We start from the raw sequence: 18,825 nt of genomic DNA on the forward strand, positions 1-18,825 counted from the left end.
ATGAAAATATAAACTAATACATTTTATAAATGTAAAGAAACAATAATCAGAGAATGCAAAAGAGAGTAAGATAAGTAAAGTATTGACAAAGAGTTTTCCTTCTTTCTTAATACTTTAAACGTAAAAAGAGGACAAACATTGGCAATATAAATTTGTACCAAAAGTTATATAATTTGCACACTTTAACCAACTACTTTTTTATCCGCTTAGCCATTTGTCATAGTCTCTCTCCAATAGAATATTTTCAAGAATATTGATTAGAAAGGATTAATTTTATTTTGTTTTTTATAAATGAACAAGTAATTTGGACACACACATATTATATTTTTCAACAACGCGAAAAGTCAAGAGTGAACAAGTAAAAGTGCATAGAGAAAATAAATGTGTCGGAGAATTAAAATTAAAATACATACGTCTATGGAATAAATATTAAGTACTATGACATATTAGAAATGTCCACGTGAGATTAAAAAATAGTTGGGTAAAGTGTACAAGTTATATAGGTTATGGTACAAGCATTCATTGTGTGTACAATTTGTTAAGCTTTTGGTACAAGTTTGAGCAGCCGTGTTCGTACCCCCAAGCCACTTATGAGCCGTGTTCATCCCCCCCAAGCCGCTTATTAAGTACTATGACACATGTCTACGTTAATATGGACGAAGGGAGTACTTCATTTTTATTAATTCTTAAAGAACGTGAAAAATCAAGTATAGTAACGTGGCCAAGTAATATGGGACGGAAGGAGTACTTCATTTATTAATTCTTAACTAACGTGAAAAGTCAAAATGAACAAGTAAAAGTGCACAGAAGAAATAAATATGTGTCGCAGAATTAAAATAGAAGTGCACACGTGTATATATGAGAAGAGAATAAATATTCAGTACTTTGACATATATCCACGTGAGATTTATTAATTTTAAAAGAATGTGAAAAGTCAAAAGTGAACAAATTAAAGTGCATAGAGGAAATAAATTTGTGTAGGAGAATTAAAATTGAACTGCATATGTCTATACATGAGAAGAGAATAAATAGTCAGCTAGAACACGAAAAGTCAAAAGTGAATAAGTAAAAGTACACGAAGAAAATAAATATGTCGGAGAATTAAATTTAAAGTGCATACGTCTATACATGATAAGGGAATAAATATTAAGTACTATGACACATGTCTACATGAGATATAAAAATAGTTGGATAAAGTGTACAAATTATATAGCTCATGATACAAGAATTTAATATGTTTACGTGAAGCTGTTGGTACAAGCTTGGGGAGCCGTGTTCGTCCCCCCCAAGCCACTTATTATATATAGAAAAATAATATAGATAGAAATGTAAAAAGCCAAAAGTGAACAAGTAAAAGTGCATGGAGGAAATAAATTTGTGTAGGAGAAGTAAAATTGAACTGCATATGTCTATACATGAGAAGAGAATAAATATTCAGCTAGAATAAGAAAAGTTAAAATTGAACAAGTAAAAGTGCATGGAGGAAATAAATATATCGGAGAATTAAATTTGAAGTGCATACGTATATACATGAGAAGGGAATAAATATTAAGTATTATGACATATGTCTACGTGAGATATAAAAATAATTGAATAAAGTGTACAAGTTATATAGCTTTTGGTACTTTTTCTATAAGAATGGAAAAAGCCAAAAGTGAATAAGCAAAAGTGTGTGGAGGAAATAAATTTGTGTAGGAGAATTAAAATTGAACTACATATGTCTATACATGAGAAGAGAATAAATATTCAGTTAGAACACGAAAAGTCAAAAGTGAACAAGTAAAAGTGCACGGAGAAAATAAATATGTCGGAGAATTAAATTTGAAGTGCATATGTCTATACATGAGAAGGGAATAAATATTAAGTATTGACATATGTCTACGTGAGATATAAAAATAATTGAATAAAATGTACAAGTTATATAGCTTTTGATACAAATATTCACTGTCGGTACAATTTTAAAAGTAGTGGGTACAAGGAGGGACTGCTGTGTTCGTCCCTCCTTGGCACTTATTATATATAGAAAGTAGAAAGAAATAGAAAAAAAATGTTTATTTAGATCTTAGTTTGATACATAATTATTTCTACTTTCATCTTTAACATACCATTCTTTGACATGCATTGCAGTGTATACCAAATGTAAGAGGTATTACATCTTTAACATGTTCATCTTTAATAAACATGAAACATACTTTTATTAGCACTTATTGGTATAAAAGTATTAGTACATTCTACTTGATATTGTATCCACTCTAGTATAAGGGGTCAGAATCCTAGTTGAAACACTAAACTAGATAAGCACAACTAACAATATAATACACAAATACTAGTCCAATTAATATTTTTGTCATGACACTTTTATTCTTACTTCACAACCAGTTGGTGTAAAAACTTGCTCTTTTTCCATACACAGACACCTTACATCTAGGGGAAGCTTTTAGCCTTCATGGAGGTTATTTGAGAAACAGGTGGATCCATTGACAACATATGGGAGATGAAGTGCATTGTTGGCCTTGATTTTGGAGTTTCAAGTAAGCAAGAGATTGCTAACTTGATGATAAAAACCAAAACCTCTTTTACTTTATCTTCAGGATATGGAAGGCGTTCATCTAGCAAATCGCTAAGCTGCACATCTCTAGTTGGTGAATTCGCTAGCAAAGTAATATGTTCCCCAAGATGCTTTCCTTTGATTACCTCCAATGCCAATACTCCAAAACTATAGACATCACACATCTGTGTAACCTTCATGGTGTATGCAAGCTCTGCAATAATATAATTTCGAATAGGTATAACTATTTAAACATGTAAATGAGAGTAGAATGAGCACCAACTTGCCCTTGAGTTCATGAATTGAAAAAAGAAAAAAATAAAGGAGGAACATCTTACCTGGTGCAACATAGCCGTATGTGCCTACAAGTGCAGTACGGTTGGATGAGTCTGGCTTGAGAAGCTTAGCTATTCCAAAATCTGAAACACGAGCTTCAAACTCGGAATCAAGCAAAACATTACTGCTTGATATGTCTCGATGAACAATCGGTGGTGAGCAATCCTTGTGCATGTAAGATAAAGCAAAAGCAACACCTTTGATAATATTCACCCTTTTAAGCCAATCCAATTTCTTGGACTCTACTCCATTTCTCAAGATACTAGACAAACTCCCTCTCTCCATGTACTCATAAACTAAGAACGAGTGTTGTGCATTCGAACAAAAGCCATAGAGTTTCACAATGTTTCGATGCTTAATCCTTGTCAATGCCCTTACCTCATTGATGAAACTTTTGTGATGTATAACCTCAAAGGAAGCATGAAGTCTCTTCACAGCTACATTCACAAGCGATGGAAGCTTTACCTTGTAAACGCTTCCCGACCCTCCTTTCCCGATGCAATACATTGCATCAAACTCCTTAGTGGCTTTTAGGATATCCAGGTATAATGTACTTCCAATTAACGTAGATATGGAAAGCAAACCATCATCTTCATCAACATCAACACCATTTCTGGAATCCCGACTTTCAGCATCTCCAACTCTATTTCTTTTATCACGGATAAAGAGAACACCAATGAAAGCATATAGAAGTACTAGTGCTCCCAGAATAGGAAGTACTGTGATGAGGATGAGTTTACGTTCCTTCGCCATTGAGTGCTTCTTCGAAGATGGCCTTTCACAAGGTTGGAATCCTATTACATTGCCACAAAGACCTTTATTACCTTCTAATGAGGCATTCATGAAAGCTTTATTAATTGGTATTGCACCTTCTAACTCATTGTACGACAAGACGACATCCTTCAAACCCATCGAACTTTCAAATTCTTCAGGAATGCGGCTAGAAAGGCCATTGTGGGAAAGATTTAAGATTTCCAAGACCTTCAAATTGGCTAACTGAGAGGGTATTTCTCCAACAAGAAGATTATGGCTCAAATCGAGTACATTAAGTTGAGTTATTCCCCCTATCTCCTTTGGAATTTTCTGGTCAAATTTGTTGTTGCTCAAGTTCAAGAGAAACAAGTTCCTATAATCTCCTATAAATGTTGGGATTGACCCATTCAATCTATTGTCTGACAGATCAAGGGACTCTAACTTTGTCAGTGACCCAAGTTCTACAGGAATATTGCCAGAAATGTGGTTGTTTTGTACAGAAAGTTTACCTAAAGAGGTCAATTTTCCGAATTCCCTAGGAATCTGTCCAACCAAATTATTTGACGAAAGATCAAGTCGTTCAAGCCTGTTAACTTTTCCAATCTCTGGTGGTATGCTACCACTAATGTTATTTCTAGCCACCTGTAGATTAGTCAAATTCTTGCATTTCCCCCAGTTGCTACTAAGTTCACCATGGAAATCATTGTCGCTCAAATTAATGAACTGAAGCTCCGGGTAGTTACCAAAAGCTTCAGATAAGTTCCCAGTGAAGCTGTTGTTATCAAAACGAACCCTTTTTAAACTCGAGCACTTGCACAAGCTTCTAGGTATTGGCCCGGTCAGCTTGTTACTATTCACTATGAAGTTTTCAAGTTTCCCGCCTTGGCAGAGATTCTCAGGCAAATGGCCTGAAAATTGATTTTCATCCATTTCCAGCACAACCAAGTTATCCAAATATGCAAGTTCTTTTGGAATAGAACCAGAAAGTTTGTTGTCGCGGAGATACAGAAGTTGCAAGTTTCTTAAATTTCCAAAGGAAGCAGGAATTGAACCAGTAAGTTGATTAGTGGACAATTGCAGATTATTCAGGTTTTTCAGATTTCCCAATTCACTAGGAATTGGACCAGAAAGTTGGTTGGAATAAAGGTGCAAGAGTTTGAGCTCAGTTAAGCTACCTATTGTTTTGGGAATTGGACCAGAGAGACTGTTTGTCTGGAAGCTCAAATTCTGAAGTGACTTCATCTTCCCTATTTCAGCAGGAATGGGACCAGACAATTCATTGGAGAAAGCATAGAACAATTTTGCATTGACTAAGTTACCTATTTCTAGAGGAATATGACCTGTTAAGTGGTTAGTATTAAGATAAGCTTCAACAAGATTGACAAGTTTCCCTATTTCTGCAGGAATGGAGCCAGAAAGATTATTATGATAAAGATACAAATAAGATAAGTTGTTCAAATTCCCCAATGAAGCAGGAATAGAGCCATCAAGAAAGTTAGTATGCAGAGCTATCTCAGTTAAGGACCTTAGATGACCTATTTCTTCAGGAATGGAACCATTTAATTGGTTGTCAAAGATGTGGAGCGACTCAAGCTTTGTTAGTGAGCCGATTTGGGGTGGGATTGTGCCCGAAATCTTATTGATGGACAAGTCAAGATAGACAAGATTAGTTAGCTTACCTATTTCAGGTGGGATGGTACTAGAGAGCTGATTCATGCTAAGATCAACATATTCAAGAAAAGGGAGAGATGAAAATGGAAAATCATAGAGTGTACCATTAACATTAGAATTTGTAATATTCAACTTGTTTACCCGACCATTAACGCATATAACTCCATACCAATCCCTGCATGCATCAGAAGTTTCCGCTCCAAGGCTGGAAGAATTCTTGGCACCAACAGGACTTAGTGTCCATGAAGCCTGTAAGGAATTATTCTGGTTTCGGAAAGTTGCTTTCCATTTTAGGAGAGCAGTTGCTTCTTCAGTGGAAGCAAAAGAAACTCTGAAGAGATACAAGAGAGTAAAAAAAGCAAGAAAATAAAATATTCTGGGAACCATCATCATTGCCGGCTAAAAGGATTTCAATTGATTGTTTTGGTTTGTGATGAACTTGTGCAAGGTAGAGCTTTAATTTATATTGTAATGAATCATTACAAGACTTTCTGAGTCTCAGGTTGTTAAATACTTGTAAGAAGGACTTCGAGTCAATATCTCACTATGCATGGAAATAAATTCCACCGAAAATGTCTTTTGTGGATACATTTCAATTGGCCAAGCCTTAAAGTTGTGGAAATACTGGGAGATTTTCTCCAGAACTATTCAAAAGTCGTTAGCCTTAACAAACTAATGGACATGTCTGTCAAAAGTTTCATTCTCTTCGTGGGCCATATGGGGTGGAATTATTGCAAGTTTTTCTCAAGAATAAAAGTCACCAGACTTGCATTGCAGATCTGCATACTTGATTGTAGAATTTTTATTCTAATTTCATAAATTAAGTTTCCTAAAATAAATTTCAACAATGGAATTAATTCATAAATGTTAACAGTTGTATTCAACTTTCACAGACCTATAAATCAAATTCATTTAACTGACTCGGCGGATTTTTTTTCCTTTTGAAGTTAATGAAAAGGAGCCTTATATTGTAGTAGTAATTGTTTCTTTCTGATTGTATATAGTTGTCTGCTTCTTCTGTTCTGCTTGTGTGTGCTTGTTAAACTTTTCGAGCAATTTTTAATATATTTATGTGCTTTCAACTTTTAGCAACATGTATTGATTGACAATGTTAAATGTCATCTGTTGCGAAAGTCCAGAGAAGATTAGTATTTCCATCTTAATTGAGAACAACTTTTAAAACGGAACATATGTACCAGCTAAATTCATTTGATCTTATACAAATTGCTTCCCACGTTGCCAGGTATTCGACTACTAGATATTCTGATGTCACTCAACTATGGGCGTTTCACTCAACTTTATTTTCTAACTAGAAAGTCACTTAACTATGGGTGTTTCACTCAGAAAGTCACTCAACTTTGTTTTCTAACTAGAAAATCACTCAACTATTGGTGTTTTACCTACAAAGTCACTCAACCTATTTATTATGTTTTGCTTATTTTTATTTAAAGTCAAAATTGTAAGAAAATACAAAATACTCATTTTGACCATTTTATTGACCTGCCCACTTGACTCGACCCACTAAAAATACATTGACCAAGACCATTTAATTTAGAGAACTTTATATAATTATACAACATTAAAAGTGACATTATATATTTTTAGCATAAATATAAATATATCAAAAGTAGCCAAATAAATCCCCTTTTTGGTCTCAACTAATTCCTTAAAAAACATTACCCTCTCCCCCAAATTATAACAAATATCTGACATAAATAAATTCCCCTTTTTTCTCAACCAATTTTTCAAAAACGTTAATAACAGTTGAATCATAAATTTCCTTTTAAAAATTTAAAAAAAAAATCTCTTTGTTTCTTATATTCTTCTTATATTATCAAATTTCTTTTTGGTTTTCCTTATCTTCCTACTGTCTTTGTTTTTTTTTTTTTTTATATTAGCAACTTCTTTAAAATCCAAATTTGGATATCACACATAATATTATTTTAACATATTATATATTTGGTTAGTGCAGTGCTTCTGTATTTCCTATTTCAAAGGAATGTACGATAAACCATATATTAGCGGTATTATCAAATATACTGCACATATTTAAATACTATGTATAATATATTTTGTTTAGTTACATGTATTACATTGTGTATATATAAAATTCATATATTTTGTACATTATACCTATAAATAGTATATATTTAACATTAAGAGAAAATTTACATTATATAAAATGGTAATAATATAATATAGTTGAAATATTATAAAGTATATTTTACAGAAAATGTTGTCCTTCATAAAAATAAAATTTGAAGAAATTTTTTTTATCACAAATTTCCTAGGTAGAAACCTCGTTAAAGAGGGAAGGATCTTTGAGATATTATTCCTTTCATAATCTTTAAAATATTTGAGTAAATTTTTTATTTATAGAAGAGGGAGAAATTACGGAAGAGTGTAAACGCATTAAAAAAATACATTGATGGAAATTGATTCCTTTTATTTTTCTAAATCCTATATTTGTTATAAAACTTGCTATATTTATAATGTTTGAATAGATATGTTATTCTTGTATTCACTTCTTACTAACTGATTTAATGGGTAAAAATCTCTTTAATTTTTATACCTTATCCAAATTATTGGCTCATGTATGTAGCTTCATTCGTCAGTTATGATACATACCGCAAAAAAGTTTTCAATAGTTAAATACATTAGTTTCCTTAACAGCTCCAATCAATTACATTAGTTTTCTAGTGGTAAAATAAAAGGTCTTGGTCAATTTATTTTTTATGGGTCGGACCAAGTGGGTTGGTCAATAAAATGGTACTTTCTTATTTCTTACAATTTTGGTTTTAAATAAAAATCAGCAAAATGTAATTAAAAATCACTTAAATAGGTTGAGTGACTTTGTGGTGAAACACCAATAGTTGAGTGACTTTCTGAGTGAACTACCCATAGTTGAGTGACCATCTGAGATATTATCCTTGATATTATTTGCTTAAGGAATGTGAGTTGTTGATCGTTTCACTTCCCTGGTAGTGGAGTTCAATGGTGACACTTTCAGTCTCAAGTGCAGCACGGACAGGAAACTATTCCCTCTTTTCTAATTATATCTTTGATGATCGTAAATTTACTATTCCTGCACTTAGTATGTATTTAACCTATAAACATCCCTAATTACTTCAAGAAAATGATTTGTTCTGTCTTTGTTTATCTTTTCACTAAAACTGCCTTTAGGTCCTGCCAGGATAATCATTCTGTGGCTGCTTTTGGTTATGCTTCTTTACATGCTGAAACTTTGTTTCTTAATTAACTCATGTTATATGAATTATGTTGTCCAATTCAGACTAATGATTCTTCACCTAATGGTATGGAAAATGACAGCATGTATGGCTCAGAAAAGAGTCCTGAAGATAAATTTTCAAAGTTTGCACAATACATACGTTTTCTTTAATGAGAAATATTTTCATTTTCTACATGCTGTCCCAACAAAAGGCTGACTTGTTAAATATTTCTGTTTCCTCTCTGCATCTTCCAAACAAGTTTTGGACCTGGCAAAATGTGATCATTTCTTAGTTTCAGCTCCAACCATTATGTGCTGGACTGCTGGTCATTCAGTAGTTGAGTAATGTTTTTAAGCATGTATATATATATCTCGTGATAAAACAGGAGGTAAGATAGATTTCTGATGAGCTAGTGAGTCGTGATTTTCTGGATAATGTCCAAATGGTTATCTCTTTGAGCCTTACTCTCCCTCCCAGCTGAAAGAAAAGCTTTTCCTTTCCAATTTTAATAAAGATCTTACCTCTAGAGCTTGTAAACTTGTGCCCAAGTTCGTCTTATCCATACCAGACTTCCGTTCCACCAGGTTCATGCTTTGTTGGTCGAAACTGTGAGGCCTCACATGCTTCTACTGCATACCAATCCATGCTGCAATAAGTTCTTTTGTTGGCGACTATTGAAAAATTATCGTTCTAAGTAAAATGTTGTTCACTTACTATTACCTCCTCTATTTAGGGAACTGGATGTGGACTTATCTTATACGATATGATTTTTTTTATGCCTCTTAAGGTGATTAGTGTTGGGGATCGAAATAACAGGGCGTCATGCGGAAGCTTAACAATTGCAAACCTTAAATGACGATAAATTAAACAACACAAAAAACTGTAATAAAATATGCATAATATATTATATTGTTTGGCTAATTGGTACAAAGTTTGAATTAGATACTTCTTCGGTTTCTCTTCTCTGAGATTAAATAAAAGCAAGAAAAGGATACGTCAGTGACTTACATGACAAAGCACTCTCCTAGTTGTACTATTTGTATTCATTGATGTTCAATAGGTTGAAGATAATTGATCTTTCTTATGATTTCATGCTCAGCTTGTGTCAAGTACTTCTTTTTGGATCACGAAATTCAACTTATATCAAGATGCTTTTAAAATGTTCTTTTGTCTGATATCCATTTTCAGTACTAACTTCCTTTCACTGTTTTTCCTAGAAGAAAAGAGGATGTTACTATCCATCCTTTACCCAAAAAAAACTACAACTACCAGTACAAAAAACTGTCGGGCTAAACGGCCCAAAGACACTCTTAACACTCTTAACATGATGTGATATTGTCCGTTTTGAGCCAAACCCACACGGTAAGACCTCACATCATTAAGAGTATCCAACACCATTTAAGGAGATACTTTGTTCGCTCACCAAACAATCTCCCCTTCGAACTAAGTTCCACATGGCTCATTACCATAACTCACAGGTCAGAGATTAAACATGTATGTGTGTCACCCACATCGTTAGAGTATTTACAGTCCCCGAAGCCCAAAGGCTGTGTATGCGTCTTCAAAGTTATGGGTAAAGGTCGTTAACCGGCCCATAGGCGGGTAAAGGCACTAAGCCGGGCCCCACGCCACACTCCGCCATCTTCATACTCGTCCCGCCAAATCATTGGCTCTGATACCAGTTGTTGGACTAAACGGCCCAAATACACTCTTAACATGATGTGATATTGTTCGCTTTGGACCAAACCCGCACGGTTTTCTCCGAAAGGCCTCACATCATTAAGAGTCTAACACTTTATAAGGGAGTACTTTGTTCGCACACCCAACAAAAATAAGGTCCTCTTGTACATTCCTTTATCCATTTAGTAAAGTGCATAGTGACTTTTCAACTATGATAATATTCCCAATATGCTGTCAAAGTCAGGAGGAAAATATTTGGATCAGTAGCATCCAACAAACAGCTATACAGTATAGTTTATTCCAACACTAATTTTTTTAAAAAGTTCCAGCACTTATAACACTGGAAGAAGTAAATTAGAAGTGATTCTTGGTCAAGATTTTTCGGTGCAAGCTTTTAGAACAAAGTTAGGATTTATTCTCTTTTCCATGTTATTCTGCATCAACTAACTGTGACAGTTTCTTTTCTGCAACAAATAGGTACTTCACTACTCTAGTTTGATCAATTTCAAGAAGATGTTATATCAATATGATGGATACAAATTATTAGAAAGTTGGATTCACTACAACAAAATATGTTTTTAGCGGCAATTAATTTGCGGCAATAACTTAATTGCCACTAAGTATATTCTAGAATCAATTATTACCGGCAATACCAAACTTTAGTCCTAACAATAAATGCCGCTAAAGGTTTTAGCTACCTTGGATCTAATGGCATTAACCAATTGCGGGTAAATGTTTTTGTGGCAATAACTATTGCCGCTAAAAGAAAAATATATTGCCACTAAAAGCCTCTTTTGGTGTAGTGATTGCAGATCTAAATGGATGGATATGGATACTGAGGACTCATATAGCCAACTTCAACAAACTTGATATTTAGGTATAATGATTGTATTTGCTGATAGCGAATCAACTTATTTTGAAACATAGTAAGGTGGCTTAGTTTAGACTATCTTGAATTAGACACTATCAGCAACTTACTGATAGGTCATCTTTCGTACAGTTTGAAATTTGATATTTAAATCCAAAGAAAGATAATATAGTTAATAATATGGAATTAACAACTACATTTTGGTTTACAATATATTCTTTAATGTGGTTAATTATGAAGAGACATGTTTAGATTTAAGGACATGTTTATTACAACAAGCATGGTTTTATTGGTTTATGAAAAAGGCAGTCACAAAAGGCAGTCATAAAAACAGAAAAGAACATACACATACAAGAAATCAAACATTGTATTCCTATATCTTGCTCAACTCTTCTGATTACCTTACTCAGCAAAAAGAAGAATGTATGCATACATGTTTAGTAAATGTTTAGTTTGATATGTAATCCTCTCTATTTTCATCTTTAAAATATCGTTTGTTTGACATGCATTGCAGTGTCTCAAATTATAGAAGTTTTCATGGTTCAAGATTTTTCACGAGTTAAAAAAACATGCAAAGCTGTGGCAATAACATCTGTAGTACTTAGCGAACATGCAACTTGCTTTTATTACTTACTGGTACAAGGAAATTAAACAATTAGCTTCTACAGTATACTGTAATTTGTATATAATGTAGTACAAAGGCTCTGAATCTTTCAGATTGAAATAAGTAATAACTATATAAGCAACCAAACAATACAGAAAAGGCTAGTCCCAGCAATACTTTGTTGTGAAAGTTCTGTCAACAAACTTATCAATTCACAACCACTTGGTGCCAAGCATAATCTTTTTCATATAAGGACACCTTACATCTCGGAAGCTCACCTTCATGGAATCTGATGAACTGGTGGATCCATTGATAACATATGAGAGATGAAGTGCATCGTTGGCCTTGATTTTGGATTTTCAAGCAAACACGAGCTTGCTAGCTTGATGATGAAAACCATAAGCTCTTTTACTTCATCTTCAGGATGTGGAAGGCGTTCATCTAGCAAATCGCTAAGCTGCACATCTCTTGTCGATGAATTTGCTAGAAGAGTAAGGTATTCCCCAAGATGCTTTCCTTTGATTACCTCCAATGCTAATACTCCAAAGCTATAGACATCACACATTTCCGTAACCTTCATTGTATAGGCAAGCTCTGAAACAATACAGTATCCAAAAAAGTTTAACAATTTAAACTTGCAAACGAGATAGAAACAATATAGAATGTGCAGATATATTTCATGAACCAAAAATAGGATAAGAAGTTGGAACCTACCTGGTGCTACATAGCCATATGTCCCTGCAAGTGCAGTACAATTGGATGAGTCTGGCTTGAGAAGCTTAGCTATGCCAAAATCTGAAACACGAGCTTCAAACTTGGAATCAAGCAAAACATTACTGCTTGATATGTCTCGATGAACAATTGGGGGTGAGCAATCATGGTGCATGTAAGATAAAGCATAAGCAACACCTTTTATGATATTCACCCTTCTAAGCCAATCCAATTTCTTGGACTCTACTTCGTTACTCAAAATACTCAACAAACTCCCCCTCTCCACGTACTCGTAAACCAAGAACGAGTGTTGTGCATTCGAACAAAAGCCATAGAGTGTCACAATGTTCCGATGCTTAATCCCTGTCAATGCCCTTACCTCATTCATGAAGCTTTTGCGATGCTTAACCTCAAATGAAGAATGAAGTCGCTTCACACTTGTCACACCCCGACTTTACTAGGGTGTGATGGGCACCCAACCCCAAATTCGGAGCCGAGCGAACCCGCTGACTCTTATTACATATATCATCTTTTGAACCTCTAAGTCAAGTATACATAATAAAGCTTACTGAATTATTCTTTTGTTGAATATTGACTGATGGAGCCGCTGACAGACTGACTCCCGATACCCACGACTCTGTCTGCAAAGTCTCTAACATCGAACAAAACATCATGGCACATATACTCTGACTCGGAAGCACTCCAGGACAAGTGGAGCCTACCAACTCCGCTGGAACATCTTTTGTGCTAGCTTCAATTCATCTGGGTGTACCTGCGCGGCATGAAACGCAGCCCTCCGAAGAAGAGGGGTCAGTACGAGCAATGTACTGAGTATGTAAGGCATTAATAGTAACATAGTAAGATGAACATACGAATATTAACTGTATGGGAATATAGTATATATCATAAGATAAAGGGAGTAACTTGTACATGTGAGTGCCCCTAAGGGCGGATACCATGCATGCTTATCTGGTCATGTCATATCATATCATATCATATCATATCATACATATCATATCGTATCATATCATATCATATCATATCATATCATATCATATCATCATATCATATCATATCATGTTATGTCATGTCATGTCATGTCATATCATGTCATTTCATGTCATGTCATGTCATAACGTCGGCTCGCCCACATAACGCCAAAATACGTCGGCTCGCCCATATATCCCGCGTTCGGGCATCCCGCGTCCGGGAATAACACCAGCTGACCAGGTGGCAATGCAACATATGTCCCTTCCCCTCCCCCATATATCCCTTCCCCCACCCCATGTACATATACATATATCATATAAGCAGATCATGTATCCATCGGAGTGACGTAAGGTCACCTCCGATTATATTATGGGCGTCGCGTCTCGCCTTGAAGGGACAATTAATATAAGGCGAGACTATCAATGAAGAGTGTCATCATGAGAAAACATAATTATCCATGAAGAGTGTCATCATGAGAAATCAAGTCTATTATGGATCATGAGGCATTGTTTCATGAGGGACAATTAATATAAGGCGAGACTATCAATGAAGAGTGTCATCATGAGAAAACATATACTTGGAACCTTTAAAGTAGTAATTATCCATAATAGAGTTGAGAAATCAAGAAATAACTTAACATTTTCATATTGCCATATTCATGGTGGGAACATATCGTCAACATATCTATCATAGACATTTTTTCATATTTGACTTCATCGTTGTCATTATAAGATCATATTCATCATCTTAGTCATAAGAGCTTTCGATCGCTTAAAACTTGGTTTTTGGAAAATATGGACACTTTGAAAGAAAACAAATTAAGAACTATTAGGAAAAAGACTTATAACTTGGAGTCATAGACTTCTAGCTTTTGCAAGTAAGGAAGATATAAAAACATTCAAGACATTATGACGTGGGGATCATGCCAGTCGAGCCTTACATACCTGTGCCGCGCCTTACTATACGCTTATTCGTCCAACTTATTAGTCTACATTTCTGAAGATTGACATTATCGTTAGATTCATCGACATATACTTGTCTTAACCTTTGGTCTGCCGAAATTTCGGCAGCATCTCCCCTGTAAATATACCATCCCCGAGAATACAACTCGGCCAATTTCAACAACAATCCGAGAATGGAACTCGGCCACATTATCAATGACAATACTAACAATTATTCAGTTCAATTCAATTCAATTTAAACAAATCATATGATATTCAAAACGATCCAATCAACATACTACTTCATCCAACACCTTCCAAATTCAACTAAAACGATAACAACTTAATTCCTTCTTTCAAATTTAATCACCACAACCCAACTTACAACCTTCCAAACAAATGTCTCACTTCCAAGTTCATGCATTACATCCTACACATTATCACATATAAGAAACCATACTAATGTCACACTAACTTTTTCCATAATCCACAAACAATCACAACTTCACTTCTAGCCATTAAATTCTCATTTTACATCATGGAATTCACAACGACATCAACTAGAATATCAAATGACATCAATTTATCATAGCTTACCAAAACATCACCATTCTCGGCCACAACACTACATACATACATCTTTTCTATACATTCCATCAAGCAACACACTACATGAAATTAATTCAATCTTTCCACACCACAACACACACACACCCACGGCTAACTATACAACACACGACCACAACTTCAACATGCAAGGTTTCATGTTTTTCATCCACTTCTACATACCACAACATGTACCAAACATCCATAACACATTAGTTCCTTACCTTTTTCCTTCAACTCCTCACTTGGCTAAGGTTGTGATTTTGCAACAATGATTTTCTTGCTCCAACAATTATACCACGTCGAAGAGGACCCTTGAATTAGTAGGAATATACGAAGAAATATTTTTTTGGATTAAGATTTTTGATCTTGAAATTTTTGCAAGCTATCGAATAGGCCTCGCTTCACAGCTACATTCCCCAATGATGGAAGGTTTACCTTGTAAATGCTTCCAAACCCTCCTTTCCCAATGCAAAATGTTGCATCAAACTCCTCTGTGGCTTTTAAGATATCCCAGTATAATGAACTTCCATGTACCGTGGATATCGAAAGCAAACCATCATCTTTGTCAATGGAATCCCGTCTTTCAACGTCTCTAACTCTGCTTCTTTGGTCACACATAAGGAGAGCACCAGCAAAAGCACAGAAAAGCACTAATGCTCCCAGAATAGGAAGTACAGTGATGAGAATGAGTTTACTTTTCTTCGCCATTGAGTGCTTCCTCGAAGATGGACTTTCGCAAGGTAGGAATCCTATTACATTGCCACAAAGACCTTTATTACCTTCTAATGAGGCATTCATGAAAGCTTTATTAGTTGGTATTGCACCTTCCAACTCATTGTACGACAAGACGACATCCCGCAAACCCATTGAACTTTCAAATTCTTCTGGAATGCGGCCAGAAAGGCCATTATGGGAAAGATTTAAGATTTCCAAGACCTTCAAATTGGCTAACTGAGAGGGTATTTCTCCAACAAGAAGATTATGGCTCAAATCGAGTACATTAAGTTGAGTTGTTCCCCCTATCTCCTTTGGAATTTTCTGGTCAAATTTGTTGTTGCTCAAGTTCAAGAGAAACATGTTCCTGTAATCTCCTATAAATGTTGGGATTGACCCATTCAATCTATTGTCTGACAGATCAAGGGACTCTAACTTTGTTAGTGACCCAAGTTCCCCAGGTATATTGCCAGAAATGTGGTTGTTTTGCATAAAAAGATTAACCAGAGAGGTCAATTTTCCAAATTCTTTAGGAATCTTCCCAATCAAATGATTTGATGAAAGATCAAATCCGTGAAGCCCTTTGAGGTTTCCAATCTCTGGTGGTATGCAACCACCAATTCTATTTCTGGAAATCCGCATATCAATCAAATTCTTGCATTTCCCCCAGTTGCTACTAAGTTCACCATGGAAATCATTGTCGCTCAAATTAATGAACTGAAGCTCTGGGTAGTTACCAAAAGCTTCAGATAAGTTCCCAGTGAAGCTGTTGTTATCAAAACGAACCCTTTTTAAACTCGAGCACTTGCGCAAGCTTCTAGGTATTGGCCCGGTCAGCTTGTTACTATTCACCGTGAAGTTTTCAAGTTTCCCTCCTTGGCAGAGATTTTCAGGCAAATGGCCTGAAAATTGATTTTCATCCATTTCCAGCACAACCAAGTTATCCAAATATGCAAGTTCTTTTGGAATAGAACCGGAAATTTTGTTGTCGCGGAGATACAGAAGTTGCAAGTTTCTCAAATTGCCAAAGGAAGGAGGAACTGGACCAATAAGTTGATTAGTGGATAATTGCAGTTCACTCAGGTTTTTCAAATTCCCTAACTCACTAGGAATGGGACCAGAAAGTTGGTTGGCATAAAGGTGCAAGAGTTTGAGCTCAGTTAAGTCACCTATTGTTTTGGGAATTGGACCAGAGAGATTGTTTTCGAATAAGCTTAACTCCTCAAGTGACTTCATCTTCCCTATTTCAGCAGGAATGGGACCAAACAATTCATTGGAGAAAGCATAGAACAATTTTGCATTGATCAAGTTACCTATTTCTAGAGGAACATGACCTGTTAATTGGTTTGTACCAAGATCAAGTTCAACAAGATTGACGAGTTTTCCTATTTCTGCAGGAATGGAACCAGAGACAAGTTGTTCAAATTCCCATAAAGATGCAAATAAGACAAGTTGTTCAAATTCCCCAACGAAACAGGAATTGAACCATGAAGAATGTTAGTACTCAAATCTAGCTCATTAAGAGACCTTAGGTGACCTATTTCTCCCGGAATGGAACCATTTAATTTGTTGACAAAGATGTGGAGGACCTCAAGCTTTTTTAGTGAGCCGATTTGTGGTGGGATTGTTCCTGAAATCTTATTGATGGACAAGTCAAGATAGACAAGATTAGTGAGCTTTCCTATTTCGGGTGGGATGGTGCCAGAGAGCTGGTTCATGCTAAGATCAACATGGTCAAGAAAAGGAAGTGATGAAAATGGAAAATCATAGAGTGTGCCAATGACACCAACATTTGTCATATTCAATATGTTCACCCTACCATTTAAGCATTTAACTCCATACCAGTCTCTGCATGCATCGCCTCCAATTCTTGAGGAATTCTTGGTACCAACTGGACTAAGTGTCCATGAAGCCAATAAGGAATTATTCTGGTTTTGGAAAGTTGCTTTCCATTTTAGTAGAGCAGTTGCTTCCTCAACGGAAGCAAAAGAAACTGTGAAGAGATATAAGATAGTAAAAAACTGAAGGAAATAAAATATTGAGGTAACTATCATCGTTGCTAAATGATTTCAGTTGATTGTTTTGGTTTGTGATGAACTTGTTCAGGGTAGAGCTTTAATTTATATTGTAATGAATCATTACTAAGTCTTGCAAGTCAATGGCATTTATTTCACAGCTTGTAAAATACGCATAGAATTAGAAAGACTTGAGAGTCAATGAGTCAATGTCCTCTTTTCTATCCATGGAAATAAATAGTGGGGCACTTTCTCCAGAATTATTCAAAGTCGTCTAATATGGACATGCCTGTCAAGAGCTCTATCATTTTCGTGGGCCATGTAGTGTGGAATTATTGCAATTTCTACTCATATTTTCCAAGAAGAAAGAGTCACACACCACACACACACACAATCACACTTCGTGAACTGGAGGATACAGGGACAACAATTTTGTATGCATCACTCTAATTTATGTTTACTCCATAGCCACAGTTCGAGAAAAAAAAACTCTACTTTATTTTCCTTTCCTAGATATCAAGAATCAAAATATTTAACAGTTGTTTTTCACGAACCTAAACGGCTAGAAGTAAAATTTATTTTACTGAACACAATGGGGTTGTTTTGCATTTGAAGTAACCAAAAAAAATTTGCTATGGTTCGTTCTAATGGTATATTCCAAAAAACCTGATCCATCTTATTTTTTTCCGTGAACAGCTGCATAATTATATTACTTCATAATATGTCTCAAATGTGAAATAACTGTATTGCACCATTTACAATCCAACTTGGGAAAATAGAGTCCCAAACAATCTGATCCTTCTTAAATTGAAAATTTATAGGTCACTCCAAATAAATCACTATTTTCCCACTGAAAAATGTTCAGTGGCTATCTCTATAGATATTTTGATCGAATCAGTCAGAAAAGAAAAAATAGTAGTAATGTTTTCACACGGAAAAATAAGGAAATTTCTCAACGCTTCAGTGGAAACCTATTTCCACCAAGCATTTTCCCAGTGAACTAGTTCGATGGAAATGCGGTGGAAAAATCATATATTATAATACAAATTTATCACTGATTAACGGTGGGAAAAGCCTCTGTTTCTAGTAGGTGAAGGATTGAGAATGGAGCATCAAGCTAGATTACCGAAACGTGTTTATACCAAACTACTAGGA

The 18,825-nt window shown here is 35.1% G+C and overlaps 2 protein-coding genes and 1 pseudogene across 2 annotated transcripts; all 3 read right to left on the bottom strand.

Moving 5' to 3' along the window:
- Positions 1-2,226: 2,226 nt before the first annotated feature.
- On the bottom strand, positions 2,227-5,727 carry LOC132622788 (MDIS1-interacting receptor like kinase 2-like). Its single transcript, XM_060337457.1, has 2 exons — positions 2,887-5,727; positions 2,227-2,762 (listed from the first exon to the last, which is right to left on the bottom strand). Exons 1-2 carry the CDS (start codon positions 5,699-5,701, stop codon positions 2,425-2,427), a joined length of 3,153 nt encoding a protein of 1,050 aa, XP_060193440.1. The 5' UTR covers positions 5,702-5,727; the 3' UTR covers positions 2,227-2,424.
- Positions 5,728-11,679: 5,952 nt separating this feature from the next.
- Positions 11,680-12,832, bottom strand: LOC132627502 (MDIS1-interacting receptor like kinase 2-like). Its single transcript, XM_060342880.1, has 2 exons — positions 12,405-12,832; positions 11,680-12,284 (listed from the first exon to the last, which is right to left on the bottom strand). The coding sequence occupies exons 1-2, from the start codon at positions 12,787-12,789 to the stop codon at positions 11,971-11,973; spliced, it is 699 nt and encodes a 232-aa protein (XP_060198863.1). The 5' UTR covers positions 12,790-12,832; the 3' UTR covers positions 11,680-11,970.
- A 2,460-nt stretch (positions 12,833-15,292) lies between these two features.
- Positions 15,293-17,818, bottom strand: LOC132628994 (MDIS1-interacting receptor like kinase 2-like; annotated as a pseudogene).
- Positions 17,819-18,825: the final 1,007 nt, after the last annotated feature.

The sequence above is a fragment of the Lycium barbarum genome, chromosome 2, assembly GCF_019175385.1.
Source record: "Lycium barbarum isolate Lr01 chromosome 2, ASM1917538v2, whole genome shotgun sequence".
NCBI lineage: Eukaryota > Viridiplantae > Streptophyta > Magnoliopsida > Solanales > Solanaceae > Lycium > Lycium barbarum.

Coding starts and splice junctions, on each gene's coding strand:
- LOC132622788 (XM_060337457.1), bottom strand. CDS start 5,701: ATGATGATGGTTCCCAGAATATTTTATTTTCTTGCTTTTTTTACTCTC. Junction 2,763..2,886: donor ATACGGCTATGTTGCACCAG/GTAAGATGTTCC, acceptor ATATTATTGCAG/AGCTTGCATACACCATGAAG.
- LOC132627502 (XM_060342880.1), bottom strand. CDS start 12,789: ATGAATGAGGTAAGGGCATTGACAGGGATTAAGCATCGGAACATTGTG. Junction 12,285..12,404: donor ATATGGCTATGTAGCACCAG/GTAGGTTCCAAC, acceptor GTATTGTTTCAG/AGCTTGCCTATACAATGAAG.